The following is a 17,409-nucleotide window of genomic DNA, read 5'->3' on the forward strand; positions in this document are numbered from 1 at the left end:
GGGCAGAAGAGGGGCACCTGGGTGGCTCAGTTGGTTAAGCATCTGACTCTTGATCTCAGCTCAGGTCTTGATCTAAGGGTCATGAGTTCAAGCCCTGCCTTGGGCTCCACACTAGGTGTGGAGCCTACTTAAAAAAGATGGGCTGAAGACATGAACAGACATTTCTCCAAAGACATCCAGATGGCCAACAGACACATGAAAAGATGCTCAACAGCATTCATCACCAGGGAAATGCAAATCAAAACCACAATGAGAGATCACCTTACACCTGTCAGCATGGCAAGAATGAAAAAGACAAGAAAAACAAGTGTTGGTGAGAATATGGAGGAAAAAGGAACCCTCATGCACTGTTGATGGGAATGTAAATTGGTACAGTCACTGTGGAAAACAGAATGGAGACTCCTCAAAAAACTTAGAATACCATATGATCTGGTAATCCCACCACTGGATATTTACCTAAAGAAAATAAGAACACTAGCTTTGAAAAATACATGTACGCTTACATGTATTGCAGCACCATTTACAACGGTCAAGACACGCAAGCAGCCCAAGTGTCCTTTGATAGAAGGATAAAGAAGATGTGGTGTATCTACACAATGGCATATTATTCAGCCATCAAAGAGAATCAAATCTTGCCATATGTGACCACATGTATGGAACTAGAGGCTATTCTGCTACGTAAAATAAGTCAGAGAAAGACAAATACCTTATGACTTCACTCATATGTGGAATTTGAGAAACAAACAAAAGAAACAAAAAAGCAGACTCTGGGGGCGCCTGGGTGGCTCAGTGGGTTAAAGCCTCTGCCTTCGGCTCAGGTCACGATCTCAGGGTCCTGGAATCAAGCCCTGAGTCAGGCTCTCTGCTCAGCAGGGAGCCTGCTTCCCGCCCCCCCTCTCTGTCTGCCTCTCTGCCTACTTGTGATCTCTGTCTGTCAAATAAATGAATAAAATCTTTAAAAAAAAAAAAAAAGCAGACTCAATTCCAGAGAACAAACCAATGGTCACCAGAGGGGACTTGGTGAGGGAGGGGTGAAACAGGTGAAGGGGTTTAAGAGTAGACTATGATGATGAGCAACGAGTTGTTGAATCTCTATACTGTATACCTGAAACTAATACAACACTGTATGTTAACTATACTAGAATGAAAATTAAAAAATAAATATTTAACTAATTTAAATATTTAACTCATTTAACTAATTCACCATGTGGGTCACTCATCCCAGCAATTGTTCCTGATGACCTAACACGTGTCTGACTCCATACTTGTGATAATAAGAGCTACTACGTAAAAAACACTTTGCTGTGTGTGAAGCACTGTTTAAAGTGTTTTATAATTAGGAACTCATGTAACTGAATCTTCATAGTAATCTATAAGGTGGATACAGTTTTCAAGTCAAGGAAACTGAGGCAGAGAAAGGTAAAGTCACTGGAGCCATGGTCAGAGAGGCATTTAGCAGTGGAGCCTGAATTACCAGCTCAAGCAGTCTTGCTCCATGGTCCAGTCATGCTTCTTAACCACTGTCTTAACCATGGTCTTCACTCCAGTGCTCACAGACTGGTGGGGGGGAGGCATCAAGACAAGTAAACTATCCTAATTCAGTGCAGTAGATGTTTGATCCCACATTCCCAGTGTTTGTGTGCCTTATATCCTAAGACAGAGGCACTTAATAATCTGCCTTATGCTTCCATATAAACTTAGTTTCAAGAAAATACCTACTGTCATTTATACTAAAAAAATTAGCTATAAAAATTTAACATTGCTTCATGAGCTCTCTTGGAACATTTGCATTTTAATAGTTTCTACTTGATTTAAGCAAAGTACCTATTTCTAACTTTGGAATGTCAGGCATTCACAGGACAGATGCAGGAAGGTTGTGGGAGGGGGTCTGGAGATCTGCCCAGGTGATCTTAAAAGCTAACCACATGAAAAAATATGGTTTCTCTATCTTTAAGTAAGTTGGATCCATGATACTCTTAATTGCTGAGTACTATAGAATTAGTCATACAAGTTTGGAATGAATCGTCTTCAGGAATTTATTAACTTTGTCTGAATTCTTGTATCCTTCTCTGTAAATGAGATCAGTATTCACTCCATAGGGCAATAAAAATTAAATGAGAGTATGAAAGCTCCTGCACAGTATGTGGCAATCGGCACATGATGCCTGATAAATGGAATCCAAACGATCAAAAGGGCTCACATTTTCCACCTATCATTCTCTCTCATGTGACAAAGCAGTTTTCATTTTTTTTTGAAACCTAAGTTTTATAATAGTTTGGCTTTTCATAAGACTGTAAGTCTGGGAGACGACTACACTCTAAAACAGTGATCAGAAGTTCAAAGAAAAGCGCACACTCTCAGGCTGAGCCTTCTCTGCAAATCTGTACGGGCTTAGGTTTGTAGAGGTCAAGAGTAAATCTATTCTGAGCTGAAGATAATAAAAATAATAGAAAATAAATTATTTTTAGCCTGGAATTCTCTCCTAATTTATGCCATCTACATAATGATGTCTGCCCAATCGCAGATGTTTAATCCTGGGTCCTCAGAGCCTATCCAACCTCTCAGAAACCACAGCAGACTGTTCTTTTTATTTTTCAAACGAGGAGGTGGAGGGGAACAGGACTTCAGTTTGAAAACTGGATTTGAAATCGGATTGTTCATTTTGAATCCACCATGACCAGGAAATATTCCCTGACCGAGAGGCAGAACTTCGTTCAGAGACACCGGGAGCCCGAAGATTCCAGACATGCCACTGGCTTTGACGGGCACAAGGGTGGGCGCTGGGGTGGCTCAGTCGGTTAAATATCCGCCTTTGGCTCAGGTCATGGTCCTGGGGTCCCCAGGGTCCTGGGATTGAGTCCCGAATTGGGCTCCTTGCTCGGTGGGGAGCCTGCCTCTCCCTCTGCTTGTGCTTTCTGACAAATAAATAAATAAAATCTTAAAAATTTTTTTTTAAAAAGGCACAAGGGTTAAGTTGTTTCACTTCACAGTTTCCATTCCATCCTCATTAAAGTCAGTGAAACAACAAACCTTGGTCTGTTGAAACTGATCTTCAACAGAAAGTTCCCAAATGCTTCTTCCTTTTTGATGATGAGAAATTAGGGAAGGCGGAAGTGAGGATTTGGAAAGGTGCTGGGGTTCCACCCACATCAGACAAGGCCCGAGTAGTTAAATAATCGTCCTCAATGAAGATTGCTGGGGGAATAAGGCTTACAAAATTCTTCTCTCCCTCTGCATGAGAATAGGACCTTCAGATAACTGTCCAGTTTTGTTCTCAGGACAAGCTGGGGATATGTGAATTATGTTACTCGGGAACGCTGCTTACAGTGAAAAGAATCCTTGCCTGGCAGCCTGAGTTGGTACCGGGAAGACAGCAATACCCCACAGAAGAAGACTTATTTTTGCGATTCCCCAAGCGTAAGACTCTCCTGGCTCGGGGGAGGTGTCCTTTGAGGGGTCCCCAAAAGTTAGGCCTGCAGAATTGTTACAAGAAACCCTGGATCCCATGGTACACGAGGCTTGTACGTCATGGTACCTGCTTGTATGTCAGGACCTTGTCTCTTTGTATTCCAGCTGTCACCTGGGGTGGGGATTCAGAAGCAAGGATTCCCCCAGGTGTGCCTGACACGTCCCAGCAGGCAAGTGGTTCTGGTCCCACTGCACAGACTAGTGCCAAGCAGTCAAGGAGAGTCTCAGGAGTTTGGATGTTAAGTTAAACCAAGTAAGACCCACCACCCCTTTCCCCAGCTGGTACTATTAGTACAAAACAGATGAGATAATATGGGCCAGAGGAAAAGTAGTAAATTCCTGCAAACAAGTTTTCCCTTAAAAATGACCGTAAAAGGTGCCTGGGTCGCTCCACCGGTTAAGCACCTGCCTTCGGCTCAGATCATGACCCCAGGGTCCTGGGATGGAGCCCTGCATCCAGCTCCCCGCACAGTAGGGAGTCTGCTTCTCCCTCTGCTGCACACTCTATCAAATAAAAAAAATCTTAAAAGAATTTTTTTTTAAATAACAGTGAGATAGTATCTGCTGTTATTGATTAAAAAAAGAAGCAACATTTCCTTTCCATGTTTCCTGGTCTCTGGTTGTAATTCTGAAGTCTTTCTTATAAAACAAGACCCCTTTTAATTCCTGGAGCTGTGCATCTTTGAAACGGAAGCCGAATAACAGTGCTCCCATCTGCTGACATTTGCAGTTTCAGAAGACCTTCAGAGAAGAGTGGGCCACGGCAAACAGAAAGTCACAAGAACTCTCCAAAGTGTGAAATAGTTTCTATGTCTACAGCAAATGTTGGCATACTTTTGCTTCTCGTTCTACTACCTTCTCACTCCTGGCTTCAGGGTGACCTCCTTCTCTTAGGGCTTGTACACTAAGAATATCTTTTGAGAACCTTATCTCATCTCTTCTTTCTCAGAGGTCTGTCTTCTCCCTAGAATTTATCTCAATTTTATCTGAGTCTCAACTAGCCTGAAATACCCTTGACTAGAAACGCCAAGGTCAGGGGCGGCTCTGTAGCCGGTGCTCAGAGTGGTGCTTGAGGTGCGTGCCTCACCCTCAGTGCAACGCCTTCCTATTTCACTGCACGCCTTACGTTAGCTTCCGAGAACCTAAGAATGGCACAGGTGGCTGAGAAATTTCATGGCAGGGAATTAAGGGAAATATTTCGTGGGCAGGGAGAGGACAGGCCCCATAGTTGTAGCGGACTGCAGAAAAGACTGAAGCCTCAGAAAATGGTGGCTAGCAGGCGACTCCCTGGAATGGTGACAAGAAGTTTTGAGAACTTTATCCTTTCCATGAATTTCACCCTGGGTTTTTGTTTTTGTTTTTTTGAGAAGCACTCGTGGTGCCTTTCCTCATACCATATACAGAAGAGACAACTGCTCACGTAACAATAGTGGGCATGTCAGCTGTGACAACTGCTGTATCCTTTGGGGAAAATCAGCTGAATACTGTTCACGCTCCTAACACCAGTCATTCCTCTCCTGAACATTTACTCTAGGAAGCAAAAGTAAACTAGCAAAGCCACATGCATGTTTCTTAAGACCCATGAAGGCTACAGGGCATTATGGAATGGGCTAAAGCGTCAAAGAAAAGAAAGCAGAATGCCTATATACCCACTCCAAGTACAACATTGAAGACATGCAGGTATGTGTGGACAAAGACCGAATGAAAACAGTTGTGACAAGATGATAAAATTATGATGTTACATCTCTTTTTTAGGCTTATTACCTTAATCTAAATTTAAAATGAAAAATTAAAATAACAACAACACTTAGGGAAGCCTGGGGGGCTCAGTTAACTGTCCGACTCCTGATTTTGGCTCAGGTGTCATCTCAGGGTCATGAGATCAAGCCTTGCATCAGGCTCAATGCTCAGCAGGGCGTCTGCCTGGGTTTTCTCTCCCTCTCCCACTGTCCCTCTCCCACTCTGTGCACATGTGCTCGGTTTTCTCTCTCTCAAAAAAATAAGAACACTTATTCAGGTGGGTGTTAGGAAGGATATTTTCTCATCCTCAAATGCATTTATGTGTGCTATGGGTTATTTTTATTCCTAGGGGATACAAAATATTCTTGGGTTTGGATATACAGTTGTTTTTCATCTGGTTTAGGTAAGATTAAATCATAGTAGTCCATGGTTACATAGACTCTACAATGTGCTAGGCACTTCGCGTGTATTAACTCAATTCTCACAACAACCTTTTTAGGTAGTTACTATTAAATTCCCATGAAGCAGATGAGGAAACTAAGCTCAGAAAAGTGGAGTATCCCAAGATCCTGACTTAGTTGGTGAGTGGTAGGAGATAGGACTCCAATTCTGACAGTTTGGCTCCAGATTCCGCGCCCTAAACCACCACCCCAAGCCCTGTGCAGGGGATGACCAGAAAATAGACCACTGGTTTCCGCCTCAGGCCAATGTTCTTTCTAGTGCACTGGACCATACCTCATCTGGCAGATGAGAAAACTGAAAACAAGTTTTGAGTGGCTCACCCATAGTTACATGACTAGCTAGGGGTTGAGAACTAAATTCCTGATTTCTATTCCAGTGATCCCTGATTTTTTACTGCAGTGATCTTCCTATTATCCCAACTGCTGAGAATGAAAAGAAAAATATCTAGCTTAGGACAAAAGTGAATGAAGAAGACCTCAGAGAAATCAAGTCTAAAACCTTTAAAAGGAAAAAAAAATCTTCCTTCTCTTTTGCCTTTTTAAAAAGAGTTATTTATTATGGGGGGGGGGCAGAGGGAGAGAGAGAATCCCAAGCAGAGTCCCCACTGAGCTCAGAGCCTGACATGGGGCTTGATCCTAGGACTCTGAGATCATGACCTGAGCTGAAATCAAGAGTCAGAGGCTTAACCAACTGAGCCACCCACTGACCCTCTCTGTATCATTTATTTTAATGGGACTCTGTCCTAACCCTGGCCACTGTCACAGATAGACATTTGTACTCGGGAATTGGTGACCCCCATGGGATGGCAAAAACATGATGGAGAGGACAGAGGCATCTGGGAGATATGGCCAACATGGTGCATATCTGGTGTTCTATCGGGTGAACTACGCATGTGTGTCTGTGGATTGTGTAGAGTCCTGTGGAGAACTGACATGCCCATCATGTGGGCCTACTGAAAAATACACTAACCACTTTCTGCTTTAAAAAAACTAAAAAACAATAAACAAACAAAAAAACGTGGTTCTGTGAGAAAACTGAGCTTGGAGGATAGGATGATCACTTGTATGTCAACATGGCTAGACTATAGTACTCCATTTTTTAATCAAACACCAATCCAGGTTTTGATGTGAAGGTATTTGAGAGATGTGATTAACATCTATAATCCGTTGACTTCAAGTAAGTCACCCTTGAGAATGTGGGTGGGCCTCATCTCATCTTTTGAAGGTCTTCAAAAAAATAACCTGGGGTTTCCCGGAGGAAAAATATTCTGCCTCAAGACAGCATGATCTTCTGCCTGAGTTTCTAACCTGCTGATCTGATGTACAGACTTCAGACTTGCCAGCCCCGATAACTGCAAGAGGCAGTTATCTTCAATCCCTCTCTATCTATCCACCCATCATCAGCCCATCGAGAGACAGAGCGATTTCTCTGGAGAACCTTGGCTGATCCAAAGGTCTGGCCAGGATTGCGAAGTACTATGATCATGCAGAGCCCACAAATCCACCTGACATACAGATGACGAAAAGCAGAGACAGCCTGGAAGTGTGGCTGAAGAGACAGGGGACATCACATGTCACCTGACGCAGGCAGGGACCAGAGCAGACGTTCCTCTCCACCCCCAGGTGAGAGCGGGCAGGCGGGGGTGGTGCCTTCAGCACAGTGAGGATGGAGAGCAGCGTGCCTGCTGCAAAACACAGGCCAGCCCCGCAGAGTCCTTGGAGCGATAAATGCTACCTGAAAGTAAAGAACAGGTGCCTGGACTTCTAGGAATTCACATGAAACCGTGTTCTGGGAGGATGAGGAGACCCTCTTCTGTGAGGGCTGACCGCAAGACATTCCCGGTGTCCGGCAGATGAGGCACCACTCGTTCTTCGCTGCTGTGGGATCCTACTGCAGTGGGATTGCAGCAGGATTGGGCCGACGTACGGTTTAAACCCAATCTACTTCACCTTTTAAAAACAAAGGTGTTCTTTCTCACTTCTTCCCCATCACCCTCCTCCTCCTCTCTCCCTGCAGCTCCTTCCCTGGAACGACTGCCTCAAGGCCAAGGGGAGAAGGGGCAGGGCTGGCGATCGATCTTACCTTGGCTTCAGAAGTGGGCTCCAAGAAGCACAGGCGGTTCCCGAGGCCCTCGGCCGCCAGGCAGAACTTCCTTTGCTCCTTGTGAATGTTTGCGATGCACTGGAGAACCACCTCGTCTTCCTGCCAGCAGAACAGAGACATGCGTGTGAGCGAGCGGGGCCACCTCCCCACGGGGAACCAGGACCCCAAGTCACCTGGCTCTATTGTTATCAGGTATACCGGGAGGTACAGGCTTCTGCGTGTGATTTGGAAAAGGGGAGTCTGCTATTCACATGGCCATGCTGAGCTCCTCCCCCGAGTCAGAACTCTCAGCTCTGGGGTGGGGTCAGTGGGAGCAGGTCCATGTACACGGGACCCTCACTGCAGCGGGACCCTCACTGCTGGAACACGGGAAAGGCACGCAATCCAGGTGAGCGGACAATTTCCACACATGGGTGCACGAGAGTAAGTTGAAGCCATCTCCAGATAAATGACAGAAACGGGGTAGTGAGATGTGACTGAGGGGAAGAGAGACAACAGCAGAGAGCAGGCAGAGAAGGGATCCGTGAAGGGAAGGTCCATTTGGCATCAGGCTTGGACGAGGCAAGAGCCATGTTGGGGGGCGGCGGGGATGGGAGTGCATGTAGTGGGTAACACATTCGCCAGGGATGACAGAAGGAAACTGGGGATGGTGATAGGAAAATGAGTCCTAGACATATGGGAAAGGAAGGCTGAGACAAGCCTGGAGGATTCACATTGGGAGGAGCTGAAGGTCAAGGAGAGGAACCACTCTGAATTCCAAAGGAGGGGGACCTCTCTCCCATCCATCCCTCTCGAAAGCAACCCTCCTGAGTCTTCAGAGACCTTGTTTGAACAGCAATCCTCTCACTGATGGTCCAGAAATGAGGCCAACCTCTATTTACACTTATGTGCTTACCTCCCGCACAGCCCTGAGACCGAGGAAGCATTTTCCTTACCCATTCCTCTAATCTGTCAGTCTATGCCCCCACTCTCCCCATCACTTAACTTTACCTTTGCGTTTCAAACACCAAAAACATTTGCAGGTGTGGTTGAGTTAAAGCAATGAGAGGAGGGCCAGGTGGGGCTTCCTCCCTAGCAAAGGCTCTCCTGTTCCCCCATCTCACCCCGACGCCCCCTGGTGTTAGTGTACATCCTGGAGTACCAGACAGGCAGACCAAACAGAAATGGAGTCACATGGAAAAGTAAAATCCTTCCACCTGATGGGAAGATAAGAGATTCAATAGTAAGAGATCCCCAGAGAAGATGTCTGCTGGTACCAAGAGATTGGTCAGGGGCTATGGAAAAAATGGGAGAAGCCACAAATCACAGACATATGAAAAGATTGGGGGGGGAGCTCCACACTTTCACTGGCACAGAAACATCACTGTTTATCGTTAAATTGAGTCAGTAATAAATTCAAAACCTCTGCTTATAGTGAAGTCAGCATTCATGGTCTTCATTTGAGTTGAGATGGAACAAAACTCCAGATTAGCACTATGCTCTCAGAATGTGGATTCAGTGAATTCTCTGGAGAGAATGAAGTTTTCCCTCAGGTGGAGCCTCCCCCAGCTCCTGTGGTGACCGGAGGTAATCACATCCTCCCAAAGGGCACAGGCAACAAGGGAGTCCTCTCAGGTGTCAAAATGACTGAGGGGCGCTCTGTGCACTGCCAAATGGGTCATGGGAGTTATGTTGTCTGAACAGCAATGACAGTCCTTCAAACACATAATTTTTCTGTCCAAAATGTCAAGACCCCCTACTGAGGAATATTTAAGTATCTCCCACCTACACACAACTCACCAGCGAAAACAACAACAACAACAACCAAACCCAGGCATTTAGAAATCATAGGAGTGTGTTACAGACCAGACTTTTCAGGAACGGGTGAAAGTAGACAGAATTTTCTCCTCAGCTTGAGTTGAGGACACTTCTTTCCATGACCTCCTATTTTTTCATGTGGATATATTACCTATCCTCCCAAGCTTAGCTCGAATACCACAATCCTTTATGAAGCCTACATAATCTCTCCTTTATCCAAATTTCCATAGCAATATCACCATACTCTTGCATTATGTTCGTTTACATGCCAGCCTTATCCCCAGCTATGTGTTTTGAAATGGCTAACGTTTACTGTTCTCAGACTACACGACAGGCACTGTGCTCTATGTATAATAACCCAGGTGAGTTTCACCCCAACGCTATGGTGTTGGTACTATTGTCACCTGCACTTGACAAAGGAGGAGCTCCTGCACAGAGCAGTTCAGTAACCTGCCTCCAGTCTCACGGTGGAGAGGGGTAGATTCTTGAACCCGATCCAGGGAGTCTGCATCCATGCTCTTTCTCCCAGCCCTTTCAGCTGGCTTGGCACCCCTTGAAGGCAGGACCCATATCGGGTTCATGTTTATACCTGTCAGGATACTCATTGGCATAATGCCCTATGCACAACATACACGTGTTTATAATTTATTGAATGTGTATGCTTCTGACTTTTTAAGCCTAGTTAATTACAAACCCAGTGAAGAAAACTGCTTCTCCATCTAACCTGGGAACATAACGTGTTTGGTAAAAGCATGTTGACTGAGATTTTTATTATTTGATTTTTTAAGAAATATTTTATTTATTTGACAGAGAGAGACAGCGAGAGAGCGAACACAAGCAGGGGGAGTGGGAGAGGGAGAAGCAGACTTCCCGCTGAGCAGGGAGCCAGATGCGGGGCTCGATCCCAGGACTCCAGGATCATGACCTGAGCTGAAGGCAGATGCCTACTGACTGAGCCACCCAGGTGCCCCAGAATCAGAATTTTAAAAAGAGATTTGTCTACTCTCACCCATGTAACAATAATTACTGCAGAAAAGGTTACTTTTCACTGATGAGTCAGAACTGAATAATCTCATGAGAACAGATGCTGACATAAAAAAGTAGAGAATAAACAATGAGTCTTTGAAGTCCATTTCAGGAGTTTTTTTCGCTTCTGTTACTCAGTTGTTATTATTGATAACATTATCAACTATTCATTCCACACCACACTGCTGAGATTTCCCCCCAGGTTATTTAACATTAACGACAACACAATCGCTTTAAGAATGAAGATACCAAGGGTCCTAGGAATCAGGCAACGTTAATCAGGGAATATTTAATGAAGTCATTATGTGCCACCATATCACAGCATCTCAGTTTTGTGCTTAAAACCATCCTGTAGATACTAATATCCTTTCTATTTGTAGATAAAGAGATTGGTGCACAGAGAAGCTAATTATTTTGCCTAGCCCACACAGCATGTAAAAAATAGATTCTAACCTTGAACCTTGGGACTCTCCGAATCAGGAGCCTGCCCTTTTCACCATGATGCCCAACAGTCTCCCAAGAGACTGACCTTAGTAATAGGTCTGAATTCACATCTCCCTGACTTCAAGACCCATGGTGGTAGTGTCGATAAAAGTAGATAACTCCCAGCCCCCTCACATGGCCGTACAACATTGAAAAGTAACCAAATCACAGAGCACAATGCCAGAGAGAACTGAAGAGCTGAATAATAATAAACTATAATGATAAAATAATAAACAATATTTTAAATATATATTATTTAATATATAAATATATAATATATATTTATATATAAATAAAATAACAAAAATAATATATAGTAATAAAGAAACTTTTCTGTGCCCAATGACTCTAACACAGGAAGGGGTGTACATCGTCCCCAAACTTGTAAGAGAGGGGGAGGAATGATCAAAATCCAAGGTCTATCATCTGCCAGCATCCCTCCAAGCCATGTGGTTCATAAGCGCCAGCTATGCCTGTCAAAGATTCAGCTTGCAGTGGTGTTGAGTGATTGTCCCTGAACAAGGATACACAGCCTTTGGCTCTCTTGGCTTAGATTTCATATTATCACAGGTCATCTCTGACGAAGTAAAGTTCTTTATATTCTCCTCCAGCTGAAGGACCTTGAACTTGAAAACCAATGGAGCTTGCCTATTCTATCCCTACTGCTTCTCTCTCACCCTGGCTCCCAGCCCAAGGGTGACAACAACCATGTTTGGAGCTCTTTTGATGGCTGGGGGCACCATGGCTCCCCCTCTTCTCCCTGGGTCATTTGCAAAGAACCCTTTGGGATGAAACAAAATGGCTGACGGTCCTATTTAAGGGAGATCATTAGGCAGCTGATGACAGCCCTATAGTTAGATCTGCACATCACTGGTACCAAGAAGCTCGTGAGCAGAGAGCGCGTGGGACAGAGTGCAGGCCAGCAGATTTCACCATCCACATCTAAGCGCAGGCATTACTGCAGAGGAAAATCCATAACCATTTATTGCTTTAAAAAGGAAGATGTGTCCCAGCCACTCATCTTGAACATCAGACACTATGTTAGGAACCTGATACAGTTAGAGCACTGAGCTTAATATATGCAGACACGGGTGAGAGCGCTCATTGTCAGGCTTTACCCCAAAGCATCTCTTAAGTGAAAAATAAGTGGACCCTTGAGACAACGAGCCTATCCCTCAATTATTTCACAAGGATTAATGGTAGTGGTCTACTCTACGTTCTAATTATCAATCATTCGGACTATTTGCTTGCTTAGACTCTAAGCTCCTTGGAGGCAAGAGCCTCTCATTTCCCTGCAAAGCCTCAGTGCTGTGCATAGTGCCTGGCACAGAGTAGAAAAGTCAAAATATTTGTGAGTTTATTGAACAAATTATATACTTTGAAAACAACTATTAACAAAAATGCTTATGCATAAATTTTGCATATAAAAATCTTCATTTTCTTACTTGTAGGGTCTGGGATACCAACACGGAAATAGTGGAGATTATGCAGAAGAAACCGGGATACCCTGCTTCCACAATGGCTCCATGGGACAAATACTTTTTTATCCCATTTAAAAATTTTTTAAGCTAAAGGTTATCGACTGAGGGAGGAAGCCAGTTAGTTCACTGTCCAACTTGTAGAAGCTGACATTATACTGTGTCCCTAGGGACAACCTTTCTACAGTTTCTCACTTGCAGTTGTCTGTTTTTGATGTAGTATGATTACACCTTTGGAACTCATTGTTTTTTTAATCTCTCAAAAATGAGGGATGGTTCCCATCTCTCCTTCCTTACTGCTCACTGATAGTTGCAAAAATGCAGTAAAATGGAATTTTCGGGATCCTAAGCAACAAAGTTGATATAGTTTATTGCCCCTTCCTTCTTTGAAAACTTTCATTTGGCTCATAGGGTGGAATTTCTTTTGGTTGTCCCCTCTCTTCACTAGCAGATCCCGCTCGGTCACCTTGGCTGGCATGCCTTCCTCTTCCCCTCTCTGCTGCTCCCTAAGACTACTCCCAGCCTGTTCCTTTGAGTTCTTTTCTTTACCGGCTCTCCCCTCCTTCATCATCTCATTTGCTTTCATGGCTTTTAAAAAACCACGTGTACATGAACGACTCTCATGTTTGTATCACAAGCTTAGGCTTCTCCTCTGCACTCCAGCTTTTATCTCCAGCTGCTTAGTATCTCCAAAACCCAACTCCTGATGGTCTCCCCCGAGAATCTTCCCAGAGACTTCTCTGTCTCAGGACATGGTAAGCCCTTCTTTAGGTTCTCAGGCAATAAATAAAGAAAACAAGTAATTAATTAAAATAAAAACTGGAGTCCTACTGATTCCTTTCTTTCTCTCACCTCACATCCACACCAGCAACAGATCCTACCCATCCAGCCTTCAGAATGGATCCAGCCGGCCCACCGTGCAGCCGTCTACACCGTGTGGCTTGGGTATAAGCTCTTGGCATGTTTTCCACTCCTACCTTTTCTCTCTCCCCACAGAGACTTTTAAAACCTGAGATAGGTCATCCCACTCTTTAAAACCCTCCAAGGGCTCTCTGTCTCACTCAGGAAAAAGGCAGAATTCTTACCATGGCCTGTGAAGTCCTAAAATTAGGCCCAAGTCCCAATGACCTCTCTTATATCAACCTCGTTTGCTCAGTTTCAGCCACACTGGCCTCCTCTTAAGAGCCCCAGTTTTCGAAGCGAGACCCTCCCTCACCCCCTTTGTGCTCACTGTTCCCTTTGACCAGGATGCTCTCCTCCCAGAAGCATCCAGGGCTCCCACCTTCACTTCCTTTAGGTGTCTGCTCCATGTCCCCTCAGTAGAGGGGCCTTTTCCAATGACCCAATACATAACTACACCCTCATCCTCACTCTGTGCTGCCCATCTTGCTTCATCAGCTTTCTTTTCCAACCAGTACATACCACCTAAGAATATATGTATCTCTTAGTTCTCTCCTCCTTCATTAAAATATAACTCTCCTAGGGGCACCTGGGTGGCTCAGTGGGTTAAAGCCTCTGCTTCAGCTCAGGTCATGGTCTTGGGGTCCTGGGATCGGGCCCCACATCTTGCTCTCTGCTCAGTGGGGAGCCTGCTTCTCCCTCTCTCTCTGCCTGCCTCTCTGCCTACTTGTGATCTCTGTCAAAATAAATAAATAAAATAAAAAATAAATAAAATACAACTCTCCTAGATACGGTTTTTCTCAACACTGCATCTCTAATGCCTGAAGTTGTACCTCGTGCACGATAGGCACTCCAAAGGTCACTGAATGGCGGAGCAGTCATGTTATTTCTTACTAAATACAGCGCCCACAAAAACCTAGGTATTCATCACACTCTTCCATTGCTTTACGGGAAGTGACCGAACAGTCCTCAGACTCAGCCGGAACTGCTTGCTTATGTTGGACACTGACCAGCAGAAGAGGCACCTCCGGCCTCCAGGGCCCTTTCTGTTCCAGCAACTGGAAGGTGTGTTCTGCTTCCTCTTTGTAGCTTTCCTCACTGCTGGGAAGGCCGAGTTTGGGGTGTGATTATAAAAACCATTCAGTGCCACCCGAAGCTTGGTCTCTAGACCAAGGTCTAGAGACCTGTAGAGAAGAGGGCCAAGGGAAAGCCTTTCCCCCCACTGATTAGGGGGACAAGCAGGCACTAGGGTTTACACACGCATTTAATTCCTTCTCAGATAGGTCATGTTGCTATTAGATACGGAAGAATGCAGTGACCCGTGACATGTTCTTCTAGAAATAATGGTCAATTACGAAAATTTTTCCTATACTCACAGGACAGAGAAATAATGATCTAGTTGGTACCAAGGGAATCTCTGGCTCCACAGGAAGGTTTTCTATACAATTTTGTTTGTAATGTTGATATTTTGAATCCTTCTCTCTCACCTGATGAGAACAAACCAGGTGAGTGACCAGACCCCAGTGTATGCACTTTACCCCTTGGGTTTCTTTCTTCCTTAGGCACATCAGCCAGGTTGAAGAACAAATGGGAAAAAGCTGGAACGCTAGAGCAAATCGTGGTGTTCAGTGTCTAACCTAAAAGGGATAGCAGGGGTCAGTAACAGTTATGGCAGGAAAATTTAGGTCGCTGGATAAAACACTGATCTGAACCTAATTTTAAGAAGGGGATCTAACCAGGGCTCTTCAACCTCCCATGTTCACATTATAAATGCTGATGAGTTTGCTCTGTGTCCCCATCTTGATGCGGTCTGAGCACCGTGACCTGAGAACCATACAAAGAGCATCCAATTCTGATTCTACTTCGGTGCTACTGAGACCGTGACGAATTGTGCAATGATAGTCACATTTTTATGTTATTACATCCATTCTTTATTTTTAAGTCAATCTCCTTCATCTTTGATTCTGGGATCTTTGGCTTCTGAAGTGACATATGACACCTTCCCTGGGCCTTGCAGTTCACCCATGACAGCCCATCCACTTGTAGGCAGACGTTCTAACAGGACCTCCAGTGAGGGCAGAGGCCCACAGTACCACCTGCTTTTGTTTCTTGGGAATAAACTAAGTATTGAGATTCCTTCTACTAGCATAACAGAGTGCCTCAGACAGGGTACTTTCTGGAATCTTTCCCTTTAAGATTTGTAGAGAAAGTAGACAAACTAAAATGTCCAACATGAAGGATACAACCAAATACTCTGCCTCTATGCATAATCAATCCAATTTACTGACAGATGTTGTAGAATCCAAGAGCAACGACAAAGTATCTAGCAATTTCCATACAAAATCTAATAGTGAGGGAACACTGTGCCTTTTTCAGAAAGGATGCTTGATGAAGTTAGTAGATTGTAATGAAATTTATGGGCTGAAATTTAGATAAGTCTTTGAAAATAGGTCACTTAAAAGCAAAAGGAGTGTGTTCATAATTTAATTTTACATAAGGCCCAATGAACTATCCAGGACTAGTTAAGGAAGGAAGGAAGAGGGAAAGAAAGAAAGGGGGGAAAAAAACAGAAAGGAAGGAAGGAAGGAAGGAAGGACAGACAGACAAAAGAGAAAGAAAGAATGAATGAACCCATCCATTTCTCCAAGCTCCATGCAGAATTATGTCATACGTTTGTTTAAGAAACATCTGTGTGTCTACTGGTGTGCTGGACTCTGTTTCATGGCCTGGGGTGCAGAGGAGAACAAGTCAGGCCACACATGTGCCCTCCTGGATGTCCCATTCTAAGTTGATGACTCTCCTGTAGTACACATGGACACAAATGGGTTTTGGGGGACAGTGGTTTAGATAGGATATAATCTAGGACCAGAAGAATCTGAGTGGGACAGAGATAAGAACCCATGGATGTTTGAGTGACTTTTTTCTTTTCTGAGACTTTTTCTGCCCCAGAACTAGCTCCTGTGTATGTTTCTATCAGAAACCTTACTTCTCTGCGTTGTAACTCTTGGATTTCTTATCTAAATCCCTCTTACCAGAATTTTTTCTGCTTAGAGGGAAAGAACTACATCCTGCTCATCTTCATCTCATCTGTGTTATATCCCTAGTACCTACCATATGAAGCAACAAGGTCAAAAATTTGTTGAATGAAAATAATGAAGGCTGGGACAAATATTGGATCAAAATGTTGGGTCAAATCTCAGTAAAAAGCGGTAGACCAGGGGCACCTGGGTGACTCACTTGGTTGGGCGTCTGACTCTTGGTTTTGGCTGAGGTCATGATCTCGGGGTGGTTGGACTGAACCAGGCATCTAGCTCCACTTTTAGTGTGGAATCTTCTTGGGATTTCAACCCCCTCTGCCTTTCCCCAGGGCACATGTGCTCTCTAATAAGTAAAAATCTCAAGAAAATAAAAATCTGTAGACCTAGAGTAACTGACAGCATTCAAAACCAGATACCATCAGAAATATATCCACACTTACATGGTCAACTGATCTGTGTCAAAAAGGCAAGAATATACAATGGGGAAAAGACAGTCTTTTCCATAAATGATGCTGGGAAAACTGGACAGCTACATGCAAAAGAATGAAAACTGGACCATTTTCTTTCATCATATACAAAAATAACTCAAAGTGGGTTAAAGACCTAAATGTGAGTTCTGAAACCATAAAACTGGTAGAAAACATAGGCAGCAGGTGCACCTGGGTGACTTGGTTGTTTAAGCATTTGCCTTCAGCTGGGATCATGGTCCTGGGGTCCTGGGATAGAGCCCTGCAGCAGGCTCTGTGCTCACTGGGGAGCCTGCTTCTCCCTCTCCTTCTGCCTGCTACTCTCTGTCAGGTGGATAAGTAAAAATCTTAAAAGAAAAGAAAAAGAAAACATAGGCAGTAATTTGACATCAGCCTTAGCAACATTTTTCTAGATATGTCTCCTCAGGCAAGGGAAACAAAGGCAAA

At 44.2% G+C, this 17,409-nt stretch overlaps 1 protein-coding gene across 2 annotated transcripts in view; it reads right to left on the minus strand.

The window, feature by feature from the left end:
- RYR3 (ryanodine receptor 3) overlaps positions 1 to 17,409 on the minus strand; it is a gene marked incomplete at its 5' end in the record, with an annotated part of 503,048 nt that overhangs the window by 337,929 nt on the left and 147,710 nt on the right. For both annotated transcript variants that reach the window (XM_080809903.1, XM_080809904.1), the window contains one exon: positions 7,753 to 7,872. In XM_080809903.1, the coding sequence (XP_080666029.1) occupies positions 7,753 to 7,872 (120 nt within the window). The remainder of the gene's footprint in view (positions 1 to 7,752; positions 7,873 to 17,409) is intronic.

The sequence above is a fragment of the Martes martes genome (assembly GCF_963455335.1).
Source record: "Martes martes genome assembly, chromosome: 7".
Taxonomy (NCBI): Eukaryota; Metazoa; Chordata; class Mammalia; order Carnivora; family Mustelidae; genus Martes; species Martes martes.